Below are 22,477 nucleotides of genomic sequence, written 5' to 3' on the forward strand. Positions count from 1 at the left end.
CCGGAGAGAAACCTGCAAACAGGAAACCTGTCAAATCTTTTTACCTTTCAATCTAATAATTTAATTTAACTGAACACATCAGGATAAGTGTTCAGTCCCAGTCAGATTTCTCCAGCCTCAAATGGTCAATTATGATTTGTTCTGGGATTTTTTTATCTTCCGAATTTGTTATTTTTAGCTCCTCTCCAAAAGATCCTTGATCATGTTGAAGAGGAGGGGCTGGAGAAACTGTAACGTCAGGTGTGATTTCATTTCTTACCTTTTCCCAAAGACATCCGCCGGTTCTTCCTTGCCTTTGAAACGCCTTTCCAAAACTAGTTGCTGCCGTCGTCCAGACAGACCTGGGACACACTTTTGTCCGCTACCTTCTCCTAACCCGACATCGCCACTTTTGGAAGGTCCCAATGAATCGAGAGGGTTTCCTCCAGCGTTGAGGGAGAAAACGCCTCTCTCTGGCACCGAGAAGAGCATTAGAAATGCTCCTTCGGGCCGTGCTCCATCGGGCCCTTGCCGTGGCAATCCATCTGCTCCACCAGGTGTTTCTGGGCTCCCTCAGCTGCAGGTCGGTGGGTAAACTAGCCCAGAAGTTGTAGGGGGTGTTAAACCGCTGCCGCAGCTTCGGAAACCTTTCAAAGATAAAGTCAATGATGAAAATCTTGATCCCTACAGAAACACCTAGGATAAAACCCAGCAGCTGGCATGGCAACACGCATGAGAAGATCAAAACCAGCCAGAGTCCCACGTAGATCTTTACTGTGAGCTCTGGCCGGACCCAAATGCACAGATTTTTGATCTTCTCAAGCGTGTCGGCCATGTTTCCAAAAAGCTCCTGGGTTTTCTGAGCAGAATTGAAAGCCAAGTGAACCATCTGTAAGACATTTGTGCCTTTCAGATGTTCCCCTGGCTCACACATGTCGGGTATGATGCTCCCCGGGATCCTCCAGCCTTTGGTAATTAAATAATTTATGGAAAGTTGGAGAATCCCGAGGAGCACGATGGAGGAAAATGTCCAGCTAAACCACACTGTGCACATGTACAGACAGAAAAAACAGGCTGTCATGTACACAGAGTGCCAGCTGGACAAAGCAGACAGGTTTTTAGAAAGGTGTGCCACAGGTCTGAAGTCTCGTTCAAGGCGTCTCATGTTCTTTGTGATCTTTATGGGGCTTAGTGGGTCCTCCCTCTCCACGATCGCCTTTGGGTGGAAATGCAGTTTTTCTCTAAACGCTCTAAGGCGATCGTGGATCTTCATTTTGGCTGCCGTTGTTCCTGGTCTCTGAAAACTCTGTGGGCTCAATGTTGGAGGCAACACATTAAATCTTTAGAACTTCTTTGATCTATTGTGATGTACATGATGTCATCTATGACCTCATCAGTGAGCTCACTGGACTTCTGGGGCAAGGTCTTGCTTCTGATCGTTGCTATGGAAACGATCAGAACAGTTCTGAATGAGTCAAGCTGAAATAATGACTAAATACTTAAATATTAAGTAATATTTTTTATTTAACATGAAGAGATTAACAGTAGATTTCTACAAATTAGAATTTTTGCGTTTGTGGTTTTCCGTACCTGCGGTGGTATAAGTGGTTGTGTATTCCAACCCTGACTGGTTTCGATGGAGTAGGTGGGCGTGGCGGCGTGGCGAAGTGACCTGTAACACCATTGCCATATGTTTGGCTCTAGATTCCACAGTTTTGAGCTGAGTTGCACCAAACTTACTGGGATGGATCCTTATCCAGCCCCAGACAGGAATCCATAAGAATCCTTGGTGGGCGTGGCCTAATTTATCTACAGCGCCACTTAGAAGTTTTTAAAACATCAGCTCCAAGCCATGTTTCAACCCAGACTTATGAAACTTGGTACACATGTGTATCTGGTCAGGACCTACAAAAACGTCTCCTGGAGCCATGGTCCAAACTCAACAGGAAGATGGTCATTTTGGATCAAAGCCGCCATTTCCTCTTTTTTATAGACGTCTCATCTGATCGAACCCGTCCTACAGCTTTTGAGATACGGACTTCAGAATCACTCAGCATAACCTTGAGGCACTGAAGGTCAAACAGTTATCACAGGATTTTTCATGTGGGCGTGGCTTAGTGTCAAAGTCTGACTATTTGCCATAAAACATCAAGGTGCAATAACTTCCACATACAAAGTCAGAGCTGCATCAGACTTTCTATGTCTCATTATAGACCAGCCCTCATCACATTCACATGGTTACCTGATGACATAACCTCTGCCCCACCCACTTCCAACAGGAAGTCACCTGTTTTTTCTGCTGGATTTCTTACTTTTACACTTTGATTCACATATAAGTGACATAAATGACATGATGATGAAGTCTCTCAGAAAATACAGAAATTATTGTTTGATCCCTACTTCTTCACTGTGTGTATGATCAAATGGGATCATCTAACTCTTCATAACAACACATCATGTCTATCAAACCCTACAGGAAGTTCTTGCTAATCTTTCACTACTAAACAGGAAGTGACAATAACTCATCTCCTGGATGTCAGATATCAGCCATCACATTTTTACACAACATGTGCTCCTTTACCCAATAACAACACTTTTGATAAGCAACTATCGACTCACAGTCGACAATAAACGTTTTGATTCATATTCAATTGCCCTGATTAAATGATTTTTTCCTGTGCCAGCACCACCTGTAACAAAAATGTGCAGTGGTTAAGGATTTATTCCATTAAGCTTGGCTAAACAATACTGCCTGATTTAATTTAAAAAAAACAAAACAACAGAGAACTGTTTTTCATTCAAAGATCTAATCAATGCAGGTCCATCTGATGCAGTTGGAACCGATCCCGAAAGGAGGAAATGTTCTGGCCTGGTTTCTCCTCAGTCACCTGACGTTAGCATTAACTGAAAACAGGTGTTTTTTTGTTGTTGTTTTTTTTACAGCGAGTTTTAATCTTAATCTTGTTTGACTTCTTTGCATATTTCCACTGATTTAAGTTTAGCTTTTTATCTACACAAATAAATGAAGTTTATTAGTAAAGATCATTTCAGCAACAAGACAGTTCAAAGTCCTTCACAAGGCAAAAACATAGTACAGTACGCTGTTATGAAATAAGTGACCAATTTGTAATTAAATATACATAAATATACATGAATAAATGTTCCAGTTATGAATCAAAAGCAGTTATAAACAGGTGGGTTTTATCCTCGGTTTAAAAGAACTCAGTGTTTCGGTTGTTTTGCAGTTTTCTGGGAGTTAGTTTCTGACTAGTGTAGAATAGAAGCTACTTGTTTGGTTCTAACTGCAGCGGCCAAGAGGGGCCAGAACTTTTAAGAAATGAGCAGGGATAAAATTACATCACACTATAATGTTGTGCAACACCACCGAGGCAATCTAAAAAACTAAAACTACAAAACGATGCAAAACCTGCAGTGATTCCAACTCAGGGTTCGGTCCAGATCGGCTCCAGATGAGAGCAGAAACACCCAGGCATGAGTTTACAACACAGCAAACAGGTTTTTATTGAACCGAACAGAGGAGGTGAACTCACACAGACCTGCTGATGCTGGAAGTAGAAAAACATTAAAACAGAGAATCAAAGCGGCTGCAGTTCTACCGCTGTCCGCCAGGTGGTGCTGCAGGAACACAGCAGCAGTCTTCCTGCAACCAGGTTAAAACTAACAGTGGGCTCTTTGCACCTGCCGCTCTGACGTCACATCCGCATGCGCAAATACGGCTCATTTTTTTCCTTATGAGTGACCATGACCGCAAGGAAAGATAAACTCGTATTTCAAAGGCAATTTAAGCAATACCATGAACACTGTTGTACGGTGGCCGACAGGTGCAAATGCGCAGCAAAAGAGAAAACATGCAAACAAAAAAGAAGACACCCCCGAATGAAATGCAGCAAATAAAAAGAGAGACGCAAACACCCCCGAATGAAATGCAGCAAATAAAAAGAGAGACGCAAACACCCCCGAATGAAATGCAGCAAATAAAAAGAGAGACGCAAACACCCCGGAATGAAATGCAGCAAACAAAAAGAGAGACGCAAACACCCCCGAATGAAATGCAGCAAACAAAAAGTGTTGAAAACGGAAGTGCTCCAGACCACTAGGGGGAGTCAAAGAAAATAGTATTCATTTCTATGGGACCAGATGCAAGATTCAGAGAAAGAAATTTGAAAGAAAGTAAAGGTATCTCTCTGAATCTTGCATCTGGAAAGTGTGATTATTGTGAGAAGTCTGAAACAATAGAGCATGTTATTTTAGAGTGTTGTAAGTATGAAGAAGAGAGAAGATGCATGCTGAGAGAGTGTGTAGGTATTAAAGAAAGGTTTAATTTAATAGAATTTTTGAGGAGAGATTTCGGGAGTAGACATATTCAAATAATTATTCGGTATCTTAAAAAAACAAAGCTATTTCATAGGATATGAGTAGAGCAAGTTGGGTGTGAATGTGTAAAGAATATCAAAGAGGGGTATATAAAGCTATAAGCAAGTTGGATAATATAAGCAGGTGTGTATGTGTGGGGGTATGTTTAATCAGGAGTTAATGGAGGGAAAAGGTAGAAAGTGAAAGTTTATAGACCATCTCGAACCACACTCCATACTGGTAAGTGGCGGTAATGCTACTGTAAGTTTGTTGCCAACCGCCAATAAATACCAAGAAGAAGAAGAAGAATCTTGCATCTGGTCCCATAGAAATGAATACTATTTTCTTTGACTCCCCCTAGTGGTCTGGAGCACTTCCGTTTTCAACACTTTTTGTTTGCTGCATTTCATTCGGGGGTGTTTGCGTCTCTCTTTTTGTTTGCTGCATTTCATTCGGGGGTGTCTTCTTTTTTGTTTGCGTCTCTCTTTTTATTTGCTGCATTTCATTCGGGGGTGTCTTCTTTTTTGTTTGCGTCTCTCTTTTTATTTGCTGCATTTCATTCGGGGGTGTTTGCGTCTCTCTTTTTATTTGCTGCATTTCATTCGGGGGTGTTTGCGTCTCTCTTTTTATTTGCTGCATTTCATTCGGGGGTGTTTGCGTCTCTCTTTTTATTTGCTGCATTTCATTCGGGGGTGTCTTCTTTTTTGTTTGCGTCTCTCTTTTTATTTGCTGCATTTCATTCGGGGGTGTTTGCGTCTCTCTTTTTATTTGCTGCATTTCATTCGGGGGTGTTTGCGTCTCTCTTTTTATTTGCTGCATTTCATTCGGGGGTGTCTTCTTTTTTGTTTGCATGTTTTCTCTTTTGCTGCGCATTTGCACCTGTCGGCCACCGTAAAAAACACACATTAAAGCAATAAACTTAAAAATGAATACAGAATAACGTAAGAACATTGTCCGTTAGAAAGAATAAGAATGTTTAGATATTTAAATAGTACAATTGTATTAGTAAAATGTCCGAGAATATTGCCTATTAGCATAAGCTAAAGCTAATGTTAGCCACGAAGTTTAAAGAACTTTAAAGTAAGACTCACCTTCATATCCATGAATGTATGACGATACGTACATCTTAGAACCTTTTTCCAGTTTGCTTGATGGGGCTTTAGATCCCGCCTTACAAATACGACGTTAATTGTTAGCTTTGGCAAGCGCTGCAAACACCGACTGTAAAATGACATCTTTAATAGCCCGGACAAAAATGAGCCGCTTTTCCCCGAACGCGGAAGCTGAGGTGCAAAGAGCCCGTTCCCAACTTCCTGCCTGTCTCAGAACTTCATCAAAACGTCATTAGAACTTCTTCATCCTTGGGTCGCTGCAGGAACATCTGGGGGGCACAGCTGGATTCAATTCAACACTGAGATATAAAAAACGCTGTTTTTCATATTCCTTTATTTAATCAGGTAAACCCCGTTGAGATCTAGGTCTCATTTTCAAGACGGACCTGAGCAAAAATTTGCAATACATAGCAACCTGGTTACAAGTATTAAAAAAGAGGATCATTTAATGCTAGCTTTGGACAACACGTTTGGCTCTTTTCCTCTTTAATCTTGCCCGGGATCGGTGAGTGACGTTCTCCGTGAGCGACCTGCAGCGACCGCGTGCTGCTAAAACGAAACAACAACAAAGCGTGTTGACGTCACAGATCACAGAGTTTAATCTCATACAAAACAATCAACAACAAAGCTGCAGAGGAACAGAGATATGCATTTTCTCATAAAAATAAAAAACACACACAAGGGGAAGACAAAACAGACACAAAACAAAGACAAACAAAAAGCAAAGACGTCTTTGGAGAGAGAGCCAAGGCAAAAAGCAAAAAAGTGGCAACTCTCTGGATTTTCTCTCCTAACACGAAATCATATAGTAAAGAGGTGTTTCTCTATTTAATTTATGCATTCTAGGCGTTCCCCTTGTTGACCAACTGGAAGCTCCCAGAGAAACTTGGAACTCCCCTCAATCTACGCAAAGATCAAAAGGACCATCTGCCTTCTACCGAAACAAAAGAGCGGATAGCTGGCCCTGACCCCCCCGTGGCTCCCTCGGTCATTCTGAGTACAGAACGACCTGAGATAAGACCTCACAGATACCTGAGAAATCTAAAGTCTCTGTCTCCCAAGGAAAATGCAAATTTTATGGCTTCGCCTGTGGCCTGGCCTCACAGTGGGGGTCCCATTGAGAGATCTCCCTTAATCAGCATTTGGTTCCTGAGTCTCTGAATGCTTACCCATCTGGTTTAATTTTAAATGCTTAACACAACCCTGTTCAAAATAAGAGTGTTCCATATACCTTTTAAGATTAACTGTATTAAGCATTAAAAATAATCATATTTCCTTAACACAAGATAAAAACAATTAATACATATGCACAAGTATAAAACAATAAAAACAATTTAAAAACAATGACACTGTTTCATAGAATCTTGTTGCCTATCTTTAAGAACTGCTCGAAATAAGTCCAGTGAAATCCTTTCCGACATCACTGACCATCATTAACACTGAAGAAAAACCTTGGTTGTTAAAGAAAAGTCTCAATGTTTACTGTTGCATAGGTCTGTCACCACCAGTGGCTCAAAAAGCGGGTATGCAGTGTGTGCAACGCATAGGGGGCGCTGCACTAGACGGGGCGCAAAAATGATGTGGGGATTTTTTTTTTTCTAGTCAGCATTTTATGTACTTAACAGCTGTTTGTGTATGAAATGATCAATAACAGAGGAACAGCACTGATCAGGCGGCCCTCCCCTCCTGCCAGCTGCTCTCCCCTCCCATGTAGCTCGAGCAGCGGCCCTTGGAGAATGAGCTGAGGCGCGTTTTTTTTTTTCTTTTAAATTTGAATTGTAGTAATGCTCTCGACTACAGGGAGCTAAAGATGGGGCGGCAGAAAAAACACCAGGGCACAAAACAGAAAACGGAAGAGGGGGAGGAATAAAGATGTTGGAGAGACGAAGAAAAGCTTTTCAAAGTGGTTGAAAGACAGAAGGTAAGTAATGTCAGTGTAGCAACAAGAGAGTTGTAAATATTCAGGTTAGCTTAAGCTAGGCTAAAATGACAGGCGGTTGTTGTTGTCCAATACGGGACGCGATTTATTCCGTATTGCTATAAATGTCTGATAGACACACCTATCACACACATCTCGACAATAAGTGTAATAATAACGACCAAAACAAAACAGAGGAAATATTAAGGTCAGCTAAATTGTCGTTTCGGGACCTAAATACGAACCTCCTCCTCGCCTCCCCACGAACTGACGCTGTTGTCATGGTTACCTAGAGACGGTTGCTACGCAGGCGCGGTGAGCTGCTACCAACCCGCGTCTTTTTAAAATGTCCACCCGATAAAACACCGTCCTTAGAAGCAAAACCTCTGACAAAAACACAGACGGTAGTAGGAAGACAAACATTCCAGGCTAAACAACCAGAGTGAAGTTTAATAGGGGCATTAAAAAATGTGTCGGCGATATTCAGTGGCGCACAGTGGGTTGTTTGATATCAGACAGAATGGGTCAGGAGAGGAACCGCAGACCCGTCAGAACCTAAAGAACCAGACATCAGTCTCTTCATCCCTCAGTCATTTCCTGAGACCTAAAAATAATATAAATGGCGATTTAAAGAACAAATCATACAAATAGATTAATAGTAAATAAATAAATATTGTGAAGAGAAACCGTTTATTTTTTTCAACATTAAAAACGTTTGTTAGGATTGTGTAGGAAAATTTTTTGATATCTTTTATAAATGCAGTGTTTTGTGGTTAATATTATTTCAACATTTTATTAATGTGGGTTGCCAGTTTGGATCAGGCTTCCTATCAAGCTATAAGAATGATAGAAAACATGCTAACAAAAAGCCTCAGACCTGCAGCCCACAGGCGGTTCTAGACACAGTCTAACAGAAGTGGCTCTTTGGCTCAAATATATATTAAATTATGACATGCGATGACATGTTCGCATACACCTCAGAAAGTATGTAGTTGTGCCCCTGGTCACAACAACAAATGTTACAGGACAATAAATTGTCCCAGAAGTTATTGTGATAAACGGTAATATTGTTGTACAATGGCAATGGTATAACTGTCAGGGATCGAGGTGTGTGGGGTTTCCTTGTTGCATCTAGGTGTGTCCACCACACTGAAAAAATGAGAATTGAGGGGTCTTTCATTTTGCACAAACAAAATAAGTTAATACTACACAAGACAATCATGTCTCTTGTATTTACACGATTGAATAAAGAATCATTTACTTAATTATCAACAATAATGAAACTACACATTTTCTTTACGTTGGTTTAACGTAATTATATTACATTACTAAAACCATTGTAATCATGTTTTATCATCACCGGAAATGATGCAATATATCAAAAGACACTATCAAATATGATTGGACAATAATAAGAGCGGTCTTTTTAATCTTAACCAATCAGAAGCCAAACAAGATATTTGTAAAGATATCGCGATTGCCGCCTAGTTTCTTCCGACTCCTCAGCGACTAGAACGTTTAAGACAAATCTTTAGAGGAATATCGATTAGGTAAGTGATCTAAATATATATATTTTTTGTAGTTCAGAATGTTTCCACATGATTATTGTCTTGTATAATAGCTCATTGTTAAACTATCTGCATGTTCTTTTGTTTTCATTTTGCTAGCTATTCTTATTAGTATAGCTAATAGCTGTAGCTAAATACAGCAGTACAGAACAGTATGCTATAGTCCATCAAAGTTGTCCACAGAAGACGGTTGTTACCGATCATATTTTTAATTTGTGTGCTTGGGATAGATCAACGAGGTGGTTTCAATAGTTTCCAAGCAGTGAAATGCCACCAGGAGAAGTGTCCGTTACTTTATTTCCCTCATGGCTACTGTGACGATTTAGAACCGACTGGCTTCTCAATGTTCTGTTCGTATAGAAAATGCATGTTTTTTGTTCTTTCATATTAGCACTGTCAAGCAAATGAGCCACCTCTTCTGGGATTATACCCTTGTGGAAACATGATACACTAACAGAACCGATATTCGTTATTATGGTAACAATTCTGCATGTAGCGTCGCTGACAGAACGACAAAATAAGAATATGAGGGATTTTGAGTACTTCGACGGGTTTCTGGGTTATTTTCCCTTATCTGTGGTGCACTGCGCAACATTAATGATCCCCTCCATCTTCATATTTCAATTCGCTAACGTAATGGTTCGACTGCATCAGCGCCGCTGTATGGATGCCAAGGCCATCCAGCACAGTTCGCTGGGGGCGCAATGGTCCAGCGCAGTGCTGGAGCACAGTATTCGGTATGAGTAAAAATCCGAATGTTTTCCAAATTCTCAAGACTTATGCAAAGTGTCCTTTGTAAATATCTACTGATAACTGCAATATATGGTAACACATTTTTTTTTCTTTAAAAAAATTTTTATAGAAATATTCGAAAAATAGTGTGCTAGGAACATTTTTGACAGATTTATGAACCACCTGCATCGGAACAGTACTGTTTTGTGAATGTGACATGCTTATTAATGACAGGTAGAATGTTTGTCATGTAGATGTTGTTACTGTGAGCCCAACAGTCGTCTCTGGCTCGCTGTCTCTCGCCGCTCCGCAAGTGTCAGCCCCTCCAGCGGCGGCGGCGTCTGAGAGCAGCTCACCCTTTTTTCAATAGCTTAAGGGAAGACTCAATGTAAAGTGTTTACAAATTTGGGTTGTAGAACAGATGTAAATTAATTATGGCTCCTAGATAGGAATTGCTTTTTTAATTTATTTTTGTAAGCCAAGATGATTTAGTATAAAAAAACAAATTTAAGTTTCAAATGTGCCTTCCAAACTTTAGCACCCATGAATTTTATGCTGATGGCAGATATTTGTCAGGACATTGAGCTTTGGTAATCTGGTGAAGAGCTTAGATTTTTTTTAAATTATTTTTTTTATATATGTGAAGTTACCTGCTGGATTTTCAGTTATCTCACTCAAGGTTATCTTTGTGTGTTACAGGTTTAGGTGGTGCTGGTAATGTGGAGTTGTAAGGGGTGCTCAGAAAAAGTGTCAAGTAGGTCCAAACTTTTGCATACAGAAGACATGAAGTTGTTCGTGATGCACCGATGGTGGAGGCTTTCATGTCAAGATGGCCTGGTCTATTTGACATTAGAGAGGTATGACCTGTCTCATACATGTTTTTTTGGATACTGTGTTAATCTAAGATGTCTAGGCACATTTACTTCACTGTTCACTTTGGCAACACGAGTGATTGTGGCCTTCTTCCAGATGTTTATAATTTGAAAATCATTCCTTTGTGCTCATTTTTTCAGATAAATGCTGAGTTTAAGAGAATTACGACCATACCGCTTCATTCAAAGTTCTTCTCTCAACTGGATCTCCACTGTGACAACCTGAGGAAGCTCTTCAAAAGAAGAGGAGGACAGCTCGGACAAAAGCTTAGACAAATTGTTGCACAAATGGATGATGTAAGTGATGTAGCCATAACACAACTAATAATATAGAAAATTACATTTTTCTTGTTTTAAATGTTGTCAACTTGGACTTTTACTCTTGCTTATTTTCGTTTAAAACTTTACTTTTAACTTTATTAGTTTCTATCTCTTCACCATAAAAAACATTTGGGTAAAGTACATTATTAAACTTCATTGTGAAGCACAAGGCTTGAAAAAAATTCTAATTTTTTCATACTGAATTTCCTTCAGTGTGAAGATGTTGATGTTGCACGGGAGTGTGTCATTAAGGGAGTCTGCATATATATGGGAGAAGATCCAGCCAAGCTCATCCATAAATATGTGGTATGTATCTTAATGTGTATTTACACCTAGTGATAGATAAATCAATCTAAATATAGAAATAGATTTAGATCTGCATATAGTTGTATCTATATAGACTTAGATGTCTCTAGATATCTAGAGATAGATCTATCTTTACATGAATAGACACATAGATCTGTCTATATCTACATGTAGGTATACTTAGAGATATCTGTAGAGAAAGGACTAGAGATATCTATCTAAAACTATCTATTTCTCTAAATCTATCTCTAAAACTGTCGATCTATATAAATCTATCTATATATCTATTTCTTTCTCTATGTTATGTTAACTATATCTATATATCAAGAACTAGATACAGCTAGGTCTAGAGAAAGAGATTAATTTGTCATTTCTTCACATAGGGTGTGGATGAAGCTAATATTGAAGAGGGTATTGGAGCCACCACCATCGGTGTTTTTCATCTTAAAGACTGTTCTTCAGCAGATGAAGACATCGGGGTCGTTCTTGAAGGCATCAGAGTGTTGTCCAATTTGGATAGTGTGCCAACAGCTGTTGCAATGCTTTTTGGACTGATATATGCAATGAACCTCGCCTACCCTGCTGACCTCCGCTACACTTTCGAGGTATTACAGAAAATAGTAATGGAACTGGATGGAGGTAAACTGTCAAACAAGGCATTGTCCCTTAAAAACCACCTCTATGAGTGAATAGAGATTTTCTCATGTTTAATTTGGTAATGTTCTCATGTTCAGTTTTTGTATTTCTTGTTGTATTCTTTATTGGAGGACACAAATGTATTTTTTTAATGAGGAACGTTCACCTGAAAGACTGGGCTTCAGCAGCTTTTACGTTCCAGTATGTAGTGCTACTTATAACACTACTGCTACTTAGTGTTACAAATATGTTAAAGAAATTTGCTATAAAAGTTACATTACACTGATTTATTGTCATGCAAATTACATGTTCAGAATTGTTTTAGAAATTTTACATACTTTCCTAAATCATTTTGTCTTTCATATTAATATCTTATAGATAAACTTTTAAGATGTAGTGTTTCCCTTGTAAAAAAATGTTCTTGTTTTTACACATTTGTTTAGACTATCACTATGGTATTACATAGTAATCAGTAAGACATGTGACAGATAATTGGTGTAAAAAGTTTAGCTTTGTCTCATATTGACATAACATACTGATAGTTTTAACAAATATGTTAAAAAAGTCTGTAAAGCTATGTACTGCAGCATTAATTAATGTCATTTGAATACATGTTCAAAAACAGTTTGTAGAAATTTGACATACTTTTCATAATCTTGTACATCTTTTATAGAAATATGTCTCAGGTTTACCTTCATGTTCATAAAAATTGTATTTACTAAATTTAAAAAAATTCATGTCTCTTCAATTTAAAATATGTTAAGTACAAAATGGTGTGATTTAAATTTTCTTTCAAATAAAACTAATTTGTTCAGTAGCACTCGCTTTCTTTGTCTTTCTTGTCAAATATCAGTCTTTAATTTTTTACAGTAGAACAGCATATAGAGAACTTGAAAAAATTAAGTAGGATTTAAAGCTGTAACATGTGTTCCATTAACATGATAGAATTGTGTTCGCCCAACACAATTTCATTGAGTAATACTGGCAATGAAAAATAAGCTGGTGTTATTCATTACAATAGTGTTGCTGAGACATAAAAAAAGTTATTGATAATACATAATATATTTACATTATGGTAAGAGATAAAATGTTTGTAGTTTCAACTTAATATTTTCAAGTAATCTCATGTAAATAAAATATGTTGATTTGACGAGCTTTAAGTATTTGAGGGAAAGAGGGAAAATATGTCGGTTCTACTTATTTGCATTGTGTGGGACGGATGTACACAATAAAATTAAGTAAAATGAACAGCTTTTTTCTTTCAGTGCAGGAGGCATCAAGACTCTTTGGGTTACCTGGGAGAGCCTGTTGCGGCTCTGCTCACCTGAACCCAATTACCTCATCCTACCGGGAGTACAAGAGGAGATGACCGCCAGTACCTCTTCGCTTGAGTGTTAGCCAGTTACGGTACCCCTGAGCCTCCTAGAGAATTTTCCTTCTCTGAGCCTTCCTCGTAGTTCGTCCTGAGTAATTTGTTCGTTGTCTTTCCTGCCTTCAGGGTTTGTTTTCCTGTGATGCTCAAGATCCTCCACAGACGATCTCCACTGGTGATTTCTGGAAACATCCTCCTCGCGACGCCGCGGGTCTTACCCGCTGGTTGCCTGAGTCCACTCTCACTTCTTCCGTCGATCGCTAGTGGTCCTGGACTCCTTCCCCGCTGGTGGTCTTCGCTCTTCGGTCTCCTGGTGTTCTCGCTCTTACCTGTCCGTCCTCCCCCACGTCTGCCCACCTCCGTGCAGATCCGCTACGGCTGTAGCCTCTGCTTCCTGGAACACGGACTGTCAGCCTACGTAAGCCCCGACTCCTCAGCCGAACCCCTTTCCTGGATTGGCCGTCTGCCTCACAAGTAAGATTAGCCCAGCTCCGTTGATCACTTCCTTTTCCCATTTTCCCTGAACTCATCATCTCCTTTGACTGTCTCGTAGTGAGCCGACTGTTCCGTGAGTCCATCCTGAGGTGTTCCTCCCCTCTATTCTTCATCATCCACCCTTGTTATAATAAACATCTTTAACTGATTCTATGACCTCCTGTAGTGTTCTGCATGTGGGCTAAGACAATTAACTCTACCATGACAATAACAATGCAAGAACAGATTTTCATTTGTCAATAAACTTTAAATTCTAATGAAGATTCAACACTGGAACTGGAAGACCTTTTAAATAACCAAAATAAATAAAACAAGAGAAACAACAAATAAAAAGGATTATTAAGTCTCTATAAACTAAATTATCCTTCAAAAAAAGATCTGGTTGAGACCAAAACTCCAGACTGAAAACTTTCATCATCCAGATTTAGGCAGAAATAGAAAAACAATAAATCAGGCAAATGGAAATTATTAAGTTTGTTTTAACTGATCATACAATTAATTGATTCATTGCTTTTTGCAACATGGCACTTATTTCATGACGCTTGTTTTACATTTACATTGTTATAACCTTCTGTTAGTCTGAATCAGTTCAGTCTTTCTGGTAAATCCCGTTCTAATGTAAAATATGACAGATTATTGGATTAAGGACATTTCTAGTATACTACATGCAAACTGAGCAAATTTGTTATTTCAGAAGAGTTTATCAAACTGGTTGCCCTTTGTATCACTCTGTACCCATAAAACATAAATTCAGTTCTACCTTTGCCGTTTCGTGGTCATAATCCATGTTAGAGTAAATATTTCCACTCAGGTACTGTAATCTGTTGTTCTTGTGTCACACTGATGTGATTTCTCACCATTTTCAAATTTTCTGTCTCCATGGATACCGCCTCTATACTCAAACGACTTTCTTTGTTAGCTGGAGCTTTCCGGTCGTTTACGCAAATGCGTTTCAGCTCGTTTAGGATTGGTGAATGATGTTGCTATGGGATTTTGTAATCAACCTGATTCTATTGGCTGTTAGATGTGTCAATCACCCAAATCAACCAATGGGCTGCAGAAAATCTCCCCTGTATATTTGGTTTTCTGACTCAATGCTTCTATAACCAGAGCGCCCAGGACTGTGCTTTTTAGTACTAATTGGGGCCTGCCATGCAAAGCAATGGCAGGAACCTATTGCTATTCTCCCAATTCTTTATTTTTCATCCGTAACCGTTAATGCGGCTCGTACCGCTGCGTGCACACCTACAAATGAGGTATCAAAATGTGCAGAAAATTCACGCCATTGGAGCTATTACTTTTGGTGGGATTCGGGGTTAACATGGCGACATAATTCGCAAAAAACTACGAAAAAAACCCCATTATAAGTCAATGGGAAAAATCCTAGAAATACCCTATTTTTGAGGATTTTCTGTGTCGTCACGAATTCACGTAGAAATGCCATTCAAATTTCATTTTGTAGATACGTCTGTGATCTCTTCGAAAGTGAAGACGGCTCGTCGATACCAATTACGGTTTGTCCACAATTTGTCTCTAAGCGACCCAAAGTTTCTCATTTTTCCTAAAATTAGAGTGCGTCTCTCACTGATTAGAGTGAGAAATCAAGAGAACTTTTTCACCCCAAAATAATTTTGAAATCGCCATCACGCCCACAAATATCGCACGATTGGTATCAAAATCGGTCCTCACATTGATACGCATGTCTGCTCCGGTAAAATGTTTTCGAAATTTATCTAGACCGTACGGTTTTCTGTCACGGTGCTTCAGAGCAAAGTCATGCGACAGGATTTTCTAGGCTGTCTCAGGCTCTGTCACTAACAGTTCACACCTTGGTGAGAAACTTATTTACCATAGCAACGGAACTCAAGAGGCTATTGGCTGCTGATTAGGACTACAAATACGCATCGCTGTAGTTCTATCTATCCTCAGTTGAAACAGATCAGGACTGAGAACTGGCCTTTAGAACTAATTGCTGCTATGGGCTGTATATAACTGATTTAACTCAGTAACTGTTACACATGGGATTAGTTTGGAACTTTAAAATTAAGCATAATAATAATTTCAAAATAAAAGCCTTGAATATAACAAAAATTCCAAAATAAAAGCCTTGAATATTTTTACATGACGTAATTGCTCTTTTTGGCTTTATTTGACTTTTTCATCCAAAGCACTGTTACACATGGTATTAGTTTGAAACTTTGAAATGAAGCATACTGAAAATTTCAAAATAAAAGCCTTGAGAATTTTTACATGAGATTATTGCTGTTTTGAGCATTATATAACTGATTTAACCCAATGACTGTTATTCATGGGATTAGGTTGGCGCTTTGAAATGAAGTCTAACAAAAATTCCAAAATAAAAGCCTTTAATATTTTTACATCAACTACTTGCGTTTTCAGCATTATATAACTGATTTAACCTAATGACTATTACACATGGGATTAGTTTGTCCCTTTGAAATGAAGCTTAACAAAAATTTCAAAATAAAAGCCTTTAATATTTTTAAATCAACTACTTGTGTTTTGAGCATTATATAACTGATTTACCCAATGACTATTAGACATGGGTTTATTGGGGCAATAAAAATTAAGCTTAATGAAAATTTCAAAATAAAAGCCTTGAATATTTTTACATCATGTAATTGCTCTTTTTGGCTTTATTTGACTTTTTCATCCAAAGCACTGTTACACATGGTATTAGTTTGGCCCTTTGAAATGAAGCATACTGAAAATTTCAAATTAAAAGCCTTGACAATTTTACATCAGGTATTTGCTCTTTTGGGCATTATGTGAATTTTTTATCCAAAGCACTGATAAACATGGGATTAGTTTGGCGCTTTGAAATGAAGCTTAACAAACATTTCAAAATAAAAGCCTTTAATATTTTTACATCAACTACTTGTGTTTTCAGCATTATATAACTATTTTAACCCAGTGACTATTACGCATGGGATTAGTTTGGCCCTTTCAAATGAAGTTTAACAAAACTTCCAAAATAAAAGCCTTGAGAAAATTTTAAATCTTACTGAATGGTGCACGTCCACCTTACTTAACGTTCTTGTGATTCTCCACATGCTATTGATTACGTTGCAGCGTTCTTTAGCATCGATGCTAATTTGTAGCGTGACAACGCCGGGCCCAAACCGACGGGCACGCCTTGGCAGGCCCCGGCTAAATTTCTTCCGAAATTTTCTAGTTCACTATTATATTGTTTACAAAAAAATCACTGTTATTATTTTGCAAATAATATTTATAGCAAGATATAGGTTGGGGAAAAAATAAATTTAAAAAAAGAAAGAAATTTGTAATTGGTGCCAAAATGTCCAAAAATGGCACATTTGGAATGTTTGCCTGGAATTTTATCAACCAATACCTTTCTAAAATGTCTATGGTTCAGGTTTTTGGAATGAAATTTGGTCCAGTAATTGGTCAGAACCTGCATTGTGAATTGCTAGAGGTTCTATGTTTCCACTGGATGCTTTTAAAGAAAATTCACATTACGTAATGTATTCTATTAGAATTTATTATTTTTATTTAGTATTTTTTCACTGTGTGCCATATGTATTTGTTCTTTCTCAGTAATACAAGTGTTGATTTTTAGACTTCCAGAGTATTCTCAGGAATATTACCGTTATCTTGATACCTGAACCAGTCAAATACACCTTGTAGTGTAGTGTAGTTCAGGCGGTGGTCGCCTAAACACACACATCACCATGGTTACACACACTCATTTGCCAAACACTGTTTATAGCTCCAGTTTAAATTCACTATCAGGTTCTGCTGGTCTCCATCAGAACCCGAGGTTCTGTCCGCTCCTCTCACCTTCCCTCTGGGCGAGTTGGCACGCCTCGCTGACGCGGCGGCCCGTCAGGTAGCTGAACAGTTTAAATTATAGGTTTAAATGATTTTATCACCAGATTAAATGAGAAAATCTGATCCATGTGTGAGTGAGGAAGAGGAGGAATGTGAAGCGGCGCAGGCTGCTCTACCTGGGCCTGCACCAAGAACTACCTTGTTGCTGAAATGTGCCATAAAACAGGGTTTATACAGGAATCCTAGACTTGAATTTACTACTTATTTTTACTATGGCTACAATATTTTTACTCCATCCATCCATTTTCTTCCACTTTATCCAGGGTTGGGTCGTGGGGGTAGCAGTTTAAAAAGGGTGGCCCAGACTTCCCTCTCCCCAGCCACTTGTTCCAACTCCTCCAGGGGGGAATCCCAACTGTAACCCAGTGTTAAAAACAAAAGTAAATAATTAATAGATGTTGATTTAATGTCTTCTTCTACAAGATTAAAAAGTATAAATAGATTTCATGTCTTATTATACAGTAAGAGTTAAAAGTAATAAAGTTAAAAAAATAAGTTAATAAATATGTTCATAAATATAGATAAAAAGTTCTAAAAATCTTTAAAAACTTTGACATATGCTTTTAGTGATTGCTTTTAGTGACGGATTAAACAACCAATAGCTGGCACAGTGTGATTTCACATCAGCCAATAAGGTTGATTGTCCCGCCTCTTTAACTGATGTGCTGAGATTTTGCTCAGACTGCGTCAGACACGCTTGAGAACTCAGCGCTAACGGTTGTTTCTGCTAATAGCCTGGAGATCTTGTCAAATTTGACAGACTCTTGGAAATCGGTAAGAAGAAACAACATTAAAATAGATTCGCAAAATATATCATTCAAAATAGTAAATCCGTTTTTATTAAATCTCAGAAAGCTTCCCTTGTGAGCGGCTGAAGCCCGGAAAAATCCCCTTGTAGCGTCGTGTAGCATCGGAGCATCGGTGAGCCAACTGCCAAGCACGCGCTTGGCAGTTGGCTCAGTAAATTCGCTGAAAATTGGATAAAATACCGAGTAACTGATCAAATGTAATAAAAATAAAATTGTATTGTAAGATTTTTTATTATTATTATTGTGTATGTTGTATTTTATCTATGTAGTTGCACTTATTTTTCTATTAGCACATGTTCTAATATTTCAACGGTGCTAATTCATGGTTCATGGTGCTGTAATGTGCTTTTCTGTTAGCATTGCTTGGGAACTTTCTGTTCTGAGTAGGTCAGAGCTAATGTGAGCTTCTAATCCACATTCTGATGTTAAATATAGTGTTATAGATGTACTTCATTGGCCCATATATATATATATATATATATATATATATATATATATATATATATATATATATATATATATATATATATATATATATATATATATATATGTGTGTGTGTGTGTGTGTATTACCACATATAAGCTAATTTCTTTAGTTTTACTGATGTGTTGGTAATATTGAACTCTGATAACTTGAATATTGTTGTACAACATGAAAAAAACTTGAGAAATGATGAAATATCTCTTTGAATTGTAGCTTAAGCTTTATTGATATTAGCATCCTGTATTTTAAGATGCTTTACTTTGGCCTTGTTCCAGGTCAAGATCATCCTCTCCAGAACTTGGATGGCGAACCCCAGCCCAGAGGACCGAGTGAACTGGTAGATGGTGACCCGACTGGTCACTAGCCGTGAGACATTGAATGAACATTTGACAGACACATTGAAAAGACCAAACAATCATTGAAAGAACATTTGACAGACACATAGAAAAGAATGGGTTATTTATTTTATTTTATTTTTTCATGTTGGTAGGATTGAGGAGGTCTTCGACGTATTCTGCACACCGGCCCACAACGTCCCAAGTTGAGGTCAGCAGCACACCATCCCCACTATAAACAGTGATGGTGCTGTACTGCTTGCCCCTCCTTAGATGCCGGATGGTGCACCAGAATCACCTCGAAGCTGTGCGGAAGTCTTTCTCCATGGCCTCTCCAAAGTCCTCTCACACCCAGGTTTTTGCCTCAGTAACCACCTGAGCCGCATGCCACTTCACCCACTGGTACCCATCAGCTGCTTCCGGAGTCCCACAGGCCACAAAGGCTTGATAGGACTTCTTCTTCAGCCTGACAGCATCCCTCACCGAAGGTGTCCACCAACGGGTTAGAGGGTTGCCACCGCGACAGGCACTGACAACCTTGTGGCTATAGCTCCGATAAGCCGCCTTGACAATGGAGGCATGGAACATGGCCGACTCAGACTCAATGTCCCCCATCTCCCCCGGAACTTGTTCAAAGTTCTGCCGGAGATGTGAGTTAAAGCTCCGTCTCACAGGGGATTCTGCCAGACGTTCCCAGCAGACCCTCACAACACGTTTGGGCCTGCCAGGTCTGACCGGCTTCCTCCCCCACCACCGGAGCCGACTTATCACCAGGTAGTGGTCAGTGGACAGCTCTGCACCTCTCTTCACCCGAGTGTCCAAGACATACGGCCGCAGGTCCAATGAAACGACAACAAAGTCGATCATCAAACTGGGGCCTAGGGCGTCCTGGTGCCAAGTGGACACCCTTAAGCCTGAACATGGTGTTCGTTATGGACAATCCGTGACGAGCACAGAAGTCCAACAACAGAACACCACTCGAGTTCAGATCGGGAGGCGGGGGTGAGCGTTCCTCTCAACCACGCCCCTCCAGGTCTCACTGTCATTGCCCACGTGAGCGTTGAAGTCCCCCAGCAGAACAAGAGAGTCCCCAGGAGGGCCACTCCATCAGTTGAAACACCTTTCCAAAACCAGTCGCTCTCATCATCCTGAGGGAATTGAGAGACAACTATGTCCGACTTCTTCTAAGGAAAGTAATAGTCCAATTATCTTCTCCATACCCGCTCACTCTCCGGAAGGTTGAAAGCCTCGTGAAAAGCTCCTCTCTTTGTGCTGTGGTATCAGCCGCCACTTTCTTCTCGTCTGGCTCAGGAAGGTGTTTCTGAGCTCCCTCAGCTGCAGGTCAGTGGGTAAATTAGTCCAGAAGTTGTAGGGGGCGTCAAACCATTGCTGCAGCTTCGAGCACCTTTCAAAGATCAAGTCAATGATGAAAAACTTGATCGCTACAGAAACACCTATGATGAAGCCCAGCAGCTGGTATGGAAACACGCATGAGAAGATAAAAACCAGCCAAAGTCCCACGTAGCTCTTTACAGTGAGCTCTGGCCGGACCCACATGCACAGATTTTTTATCTTCTCAAGGATGTCGGCCATGTTTCCAAAAAGCTTCTGAGTTTTCTGAGCAGAATCGAAAGCCAAGTGGAACATCTGTAAGATATTTGGGTTGCCTTTTAGATGTTCCCCTGGCTCACACACGTCGGGTATGATGCTCCTCGGGATCCTCCAGCCTTTGGAAGTTAGATAATTTATGGAAAGGTGGAGAATCACGAGGAGCAGGATGGAGGGAATGGTCCAGCTATACCACACTGTGCACATGTAGATACAGAAAAAACAGAAAGTCATGTGCACAGAGCGCCAGCTGGATAAAGCAGACAAGTTTCTAAAAAAGTGTGCCACAGGTCTGAAGTCTCGTTCAAGGCGTCTCATGTTCTTTGTCATCTTTATGGGGCTTAGTGGGTCCTCCCTCTCCACAATCGCCTTGGGTGGAAACTGAGTTTTTCTTAAAACGCTCTAAGGCGATCGCGGATCTTCATCTTGGCTGCCGTTGTTCCTGGTCTCTATGAAAAGTGTGTGGGCTCAATGTTGGAGCGCAACACATTAAATCTTTAGAACTTCTTTGATCTATTGTGATTGGGTGGAAACGGAAGTTTTCCATGAAAACTCCGAAATGATCGTGAAGCCGATTCAGGAAGTTCTCTTTATGTTTTTCTGTAGGTTGAGGGAATGGAGGTTTTGATGACTGAGATGGAGAATCCTGAACTTCTAATTTTATGACTTTCTGTTCCAGCTCAATGCGTTTGGATAGTTCTTTCTCCAGTTCCTGTTTAAGTGAATCTATGAGGGGCTCATCCTTCAATTTCTTCAGCTCTTTCTGTAAGAATTGGTTTTCTAGTAAAGTGATTCTAGAAGTCCTTTAATCTCATTCAAATCACTCTTTGGCTTTTCTTGCTCTCTGGGCAAGAAGCGCATTTTTGTCACAACGTCATCGCTGTTTTCTGTGTCCGATGTGTGACTTAATTTCTTACCTTTTCCCACAGACATCCGTCGGTTGTTCCTTGCAGTTGAAACGCCTTTCCAAAACCAGTTGCTGCCATCGTCCTGACAGACCTGGGACACACTTTGGTCCGCTATCTTCTCCTAACCCGACGTCGCCACGTTTGAAAGGTCCCAATGAAGTGGGAGCGTTGAGGGAAAAAACGCCTCTCTCTGGCACCGAGAAGAGCATTAGAAATGCTCCTTCGGGCCGAGCTCCATCTGGCCCTTGCTGTGGCAATCCATCTGCTCCACCAGGTGTTTCTGAGCTCCCTCAGCTGCAGGTCGGTGGGTAAACTAGCCCAGAAGTTGTAGGGGGTGATAAACCGCTGCCACAGCTTCGGGAACCTTTCAAAGATCAAGTCAATGATGAAAAACTTGATCCCTACAGAAACACCTATGATAAAACCCAGCAGCTGGTATGGCAACACCAATGAGAAGATAAAAACCAGCCAAAGTCCCACGTAGATCTTTACAGTGAGCTCTGGCCGGACCCAAATGCACAGATTTTTGATCTTCTCAAGCGTGTCGGCCATGTTTTCAAAAAGCTCCTGAGTTTTCTGAGCAGAATCGAAAGCCAAGTGGACCATCTGTAAGACACTTGTGCCTTTCAGATGTTCCCCTGGCTCACACATGTCGGGTATGATGCTCCTCGGGATCCTCCAGCCTTTGGTAATTAAATAATTTATGGAAAGGTGGAAAATCATGAGGAGCACGATGGAGGAAATGGTCCAGCTAAACCACACTGTGCACATGTAC

General features: G+C 39.8%; 1 protein-coding gene and 1 pseudogene across 3 annotated transcripts; one reads left to right on the forward strand and one right to left on the reverse strand.

Annotated features, from left to right (window-relative positions):
- Nucleotides 1-9,596: 9,596 nt before the first annotated feature.
- On the forward strand, nt 9,597-12,139 carry LOC111607926. Of its 3 annotated transcripts, none has more exons than XM_023330104.1 (4): nt 9,597-9,688; nt 10,383-10,852; nt 11,090-11,182; nt 11,566-12,139. In XM_023330104.1, exons 2-4 carry the CDS (start codon nt 10,589-10,591, stop codon nt 11,869-11,871), a joined length of 663 nt encoding a protein of 220 aa, XP_023185872.1. In that variant the 5' UTR covers nt 9,597-9,688; nt 10,383-10,588; the 3' UTR covers nt 11,872-12,139. The 3 variants fall into 3 exon arrangements, with proteins under 3 accessions (XP_023185872.1, XP_023185873.1, XP_023185871.1); XM_023330105.1 differs by lacking the exon at nt 9,597-9,688 and having other exon boundaries at nt 10,321-10,540; nt 10,697-10,852; XM_023330103.1 differs by lacking the exon at nt 9,597-9,688 and having other exon boundaries at nt 10,321-10,852.
- A 5,143-nt stretch (nt 12,140-17,282) lies between these two features.
- On the reverse strand, nt 17,283-21,727 carry LOC111607927 (annotated as a pseudogene).
- Between the last annotated feature and the right edge of the window lie 750 nt (nt 21,728-22,477).

Source organism: Xiphophorus maculatus, unplaced genomic scaffold (genome assembly GCF_002775205.1).
Source record: "Xiphophorus maculatus strain JP 163 A unplaced genomic scaffold, X_maculatus-5.0-male Unplaced_Scaffold_BN000192F, whole genome shotgun sequence".
Taxonomy (NCBI): Eukaryota; Metazoa; Chordata; class Actinopteri; order Cyprinodontiformes; family Poeciliidae; genus Xiphophorus; species Xiphophorus maculatus.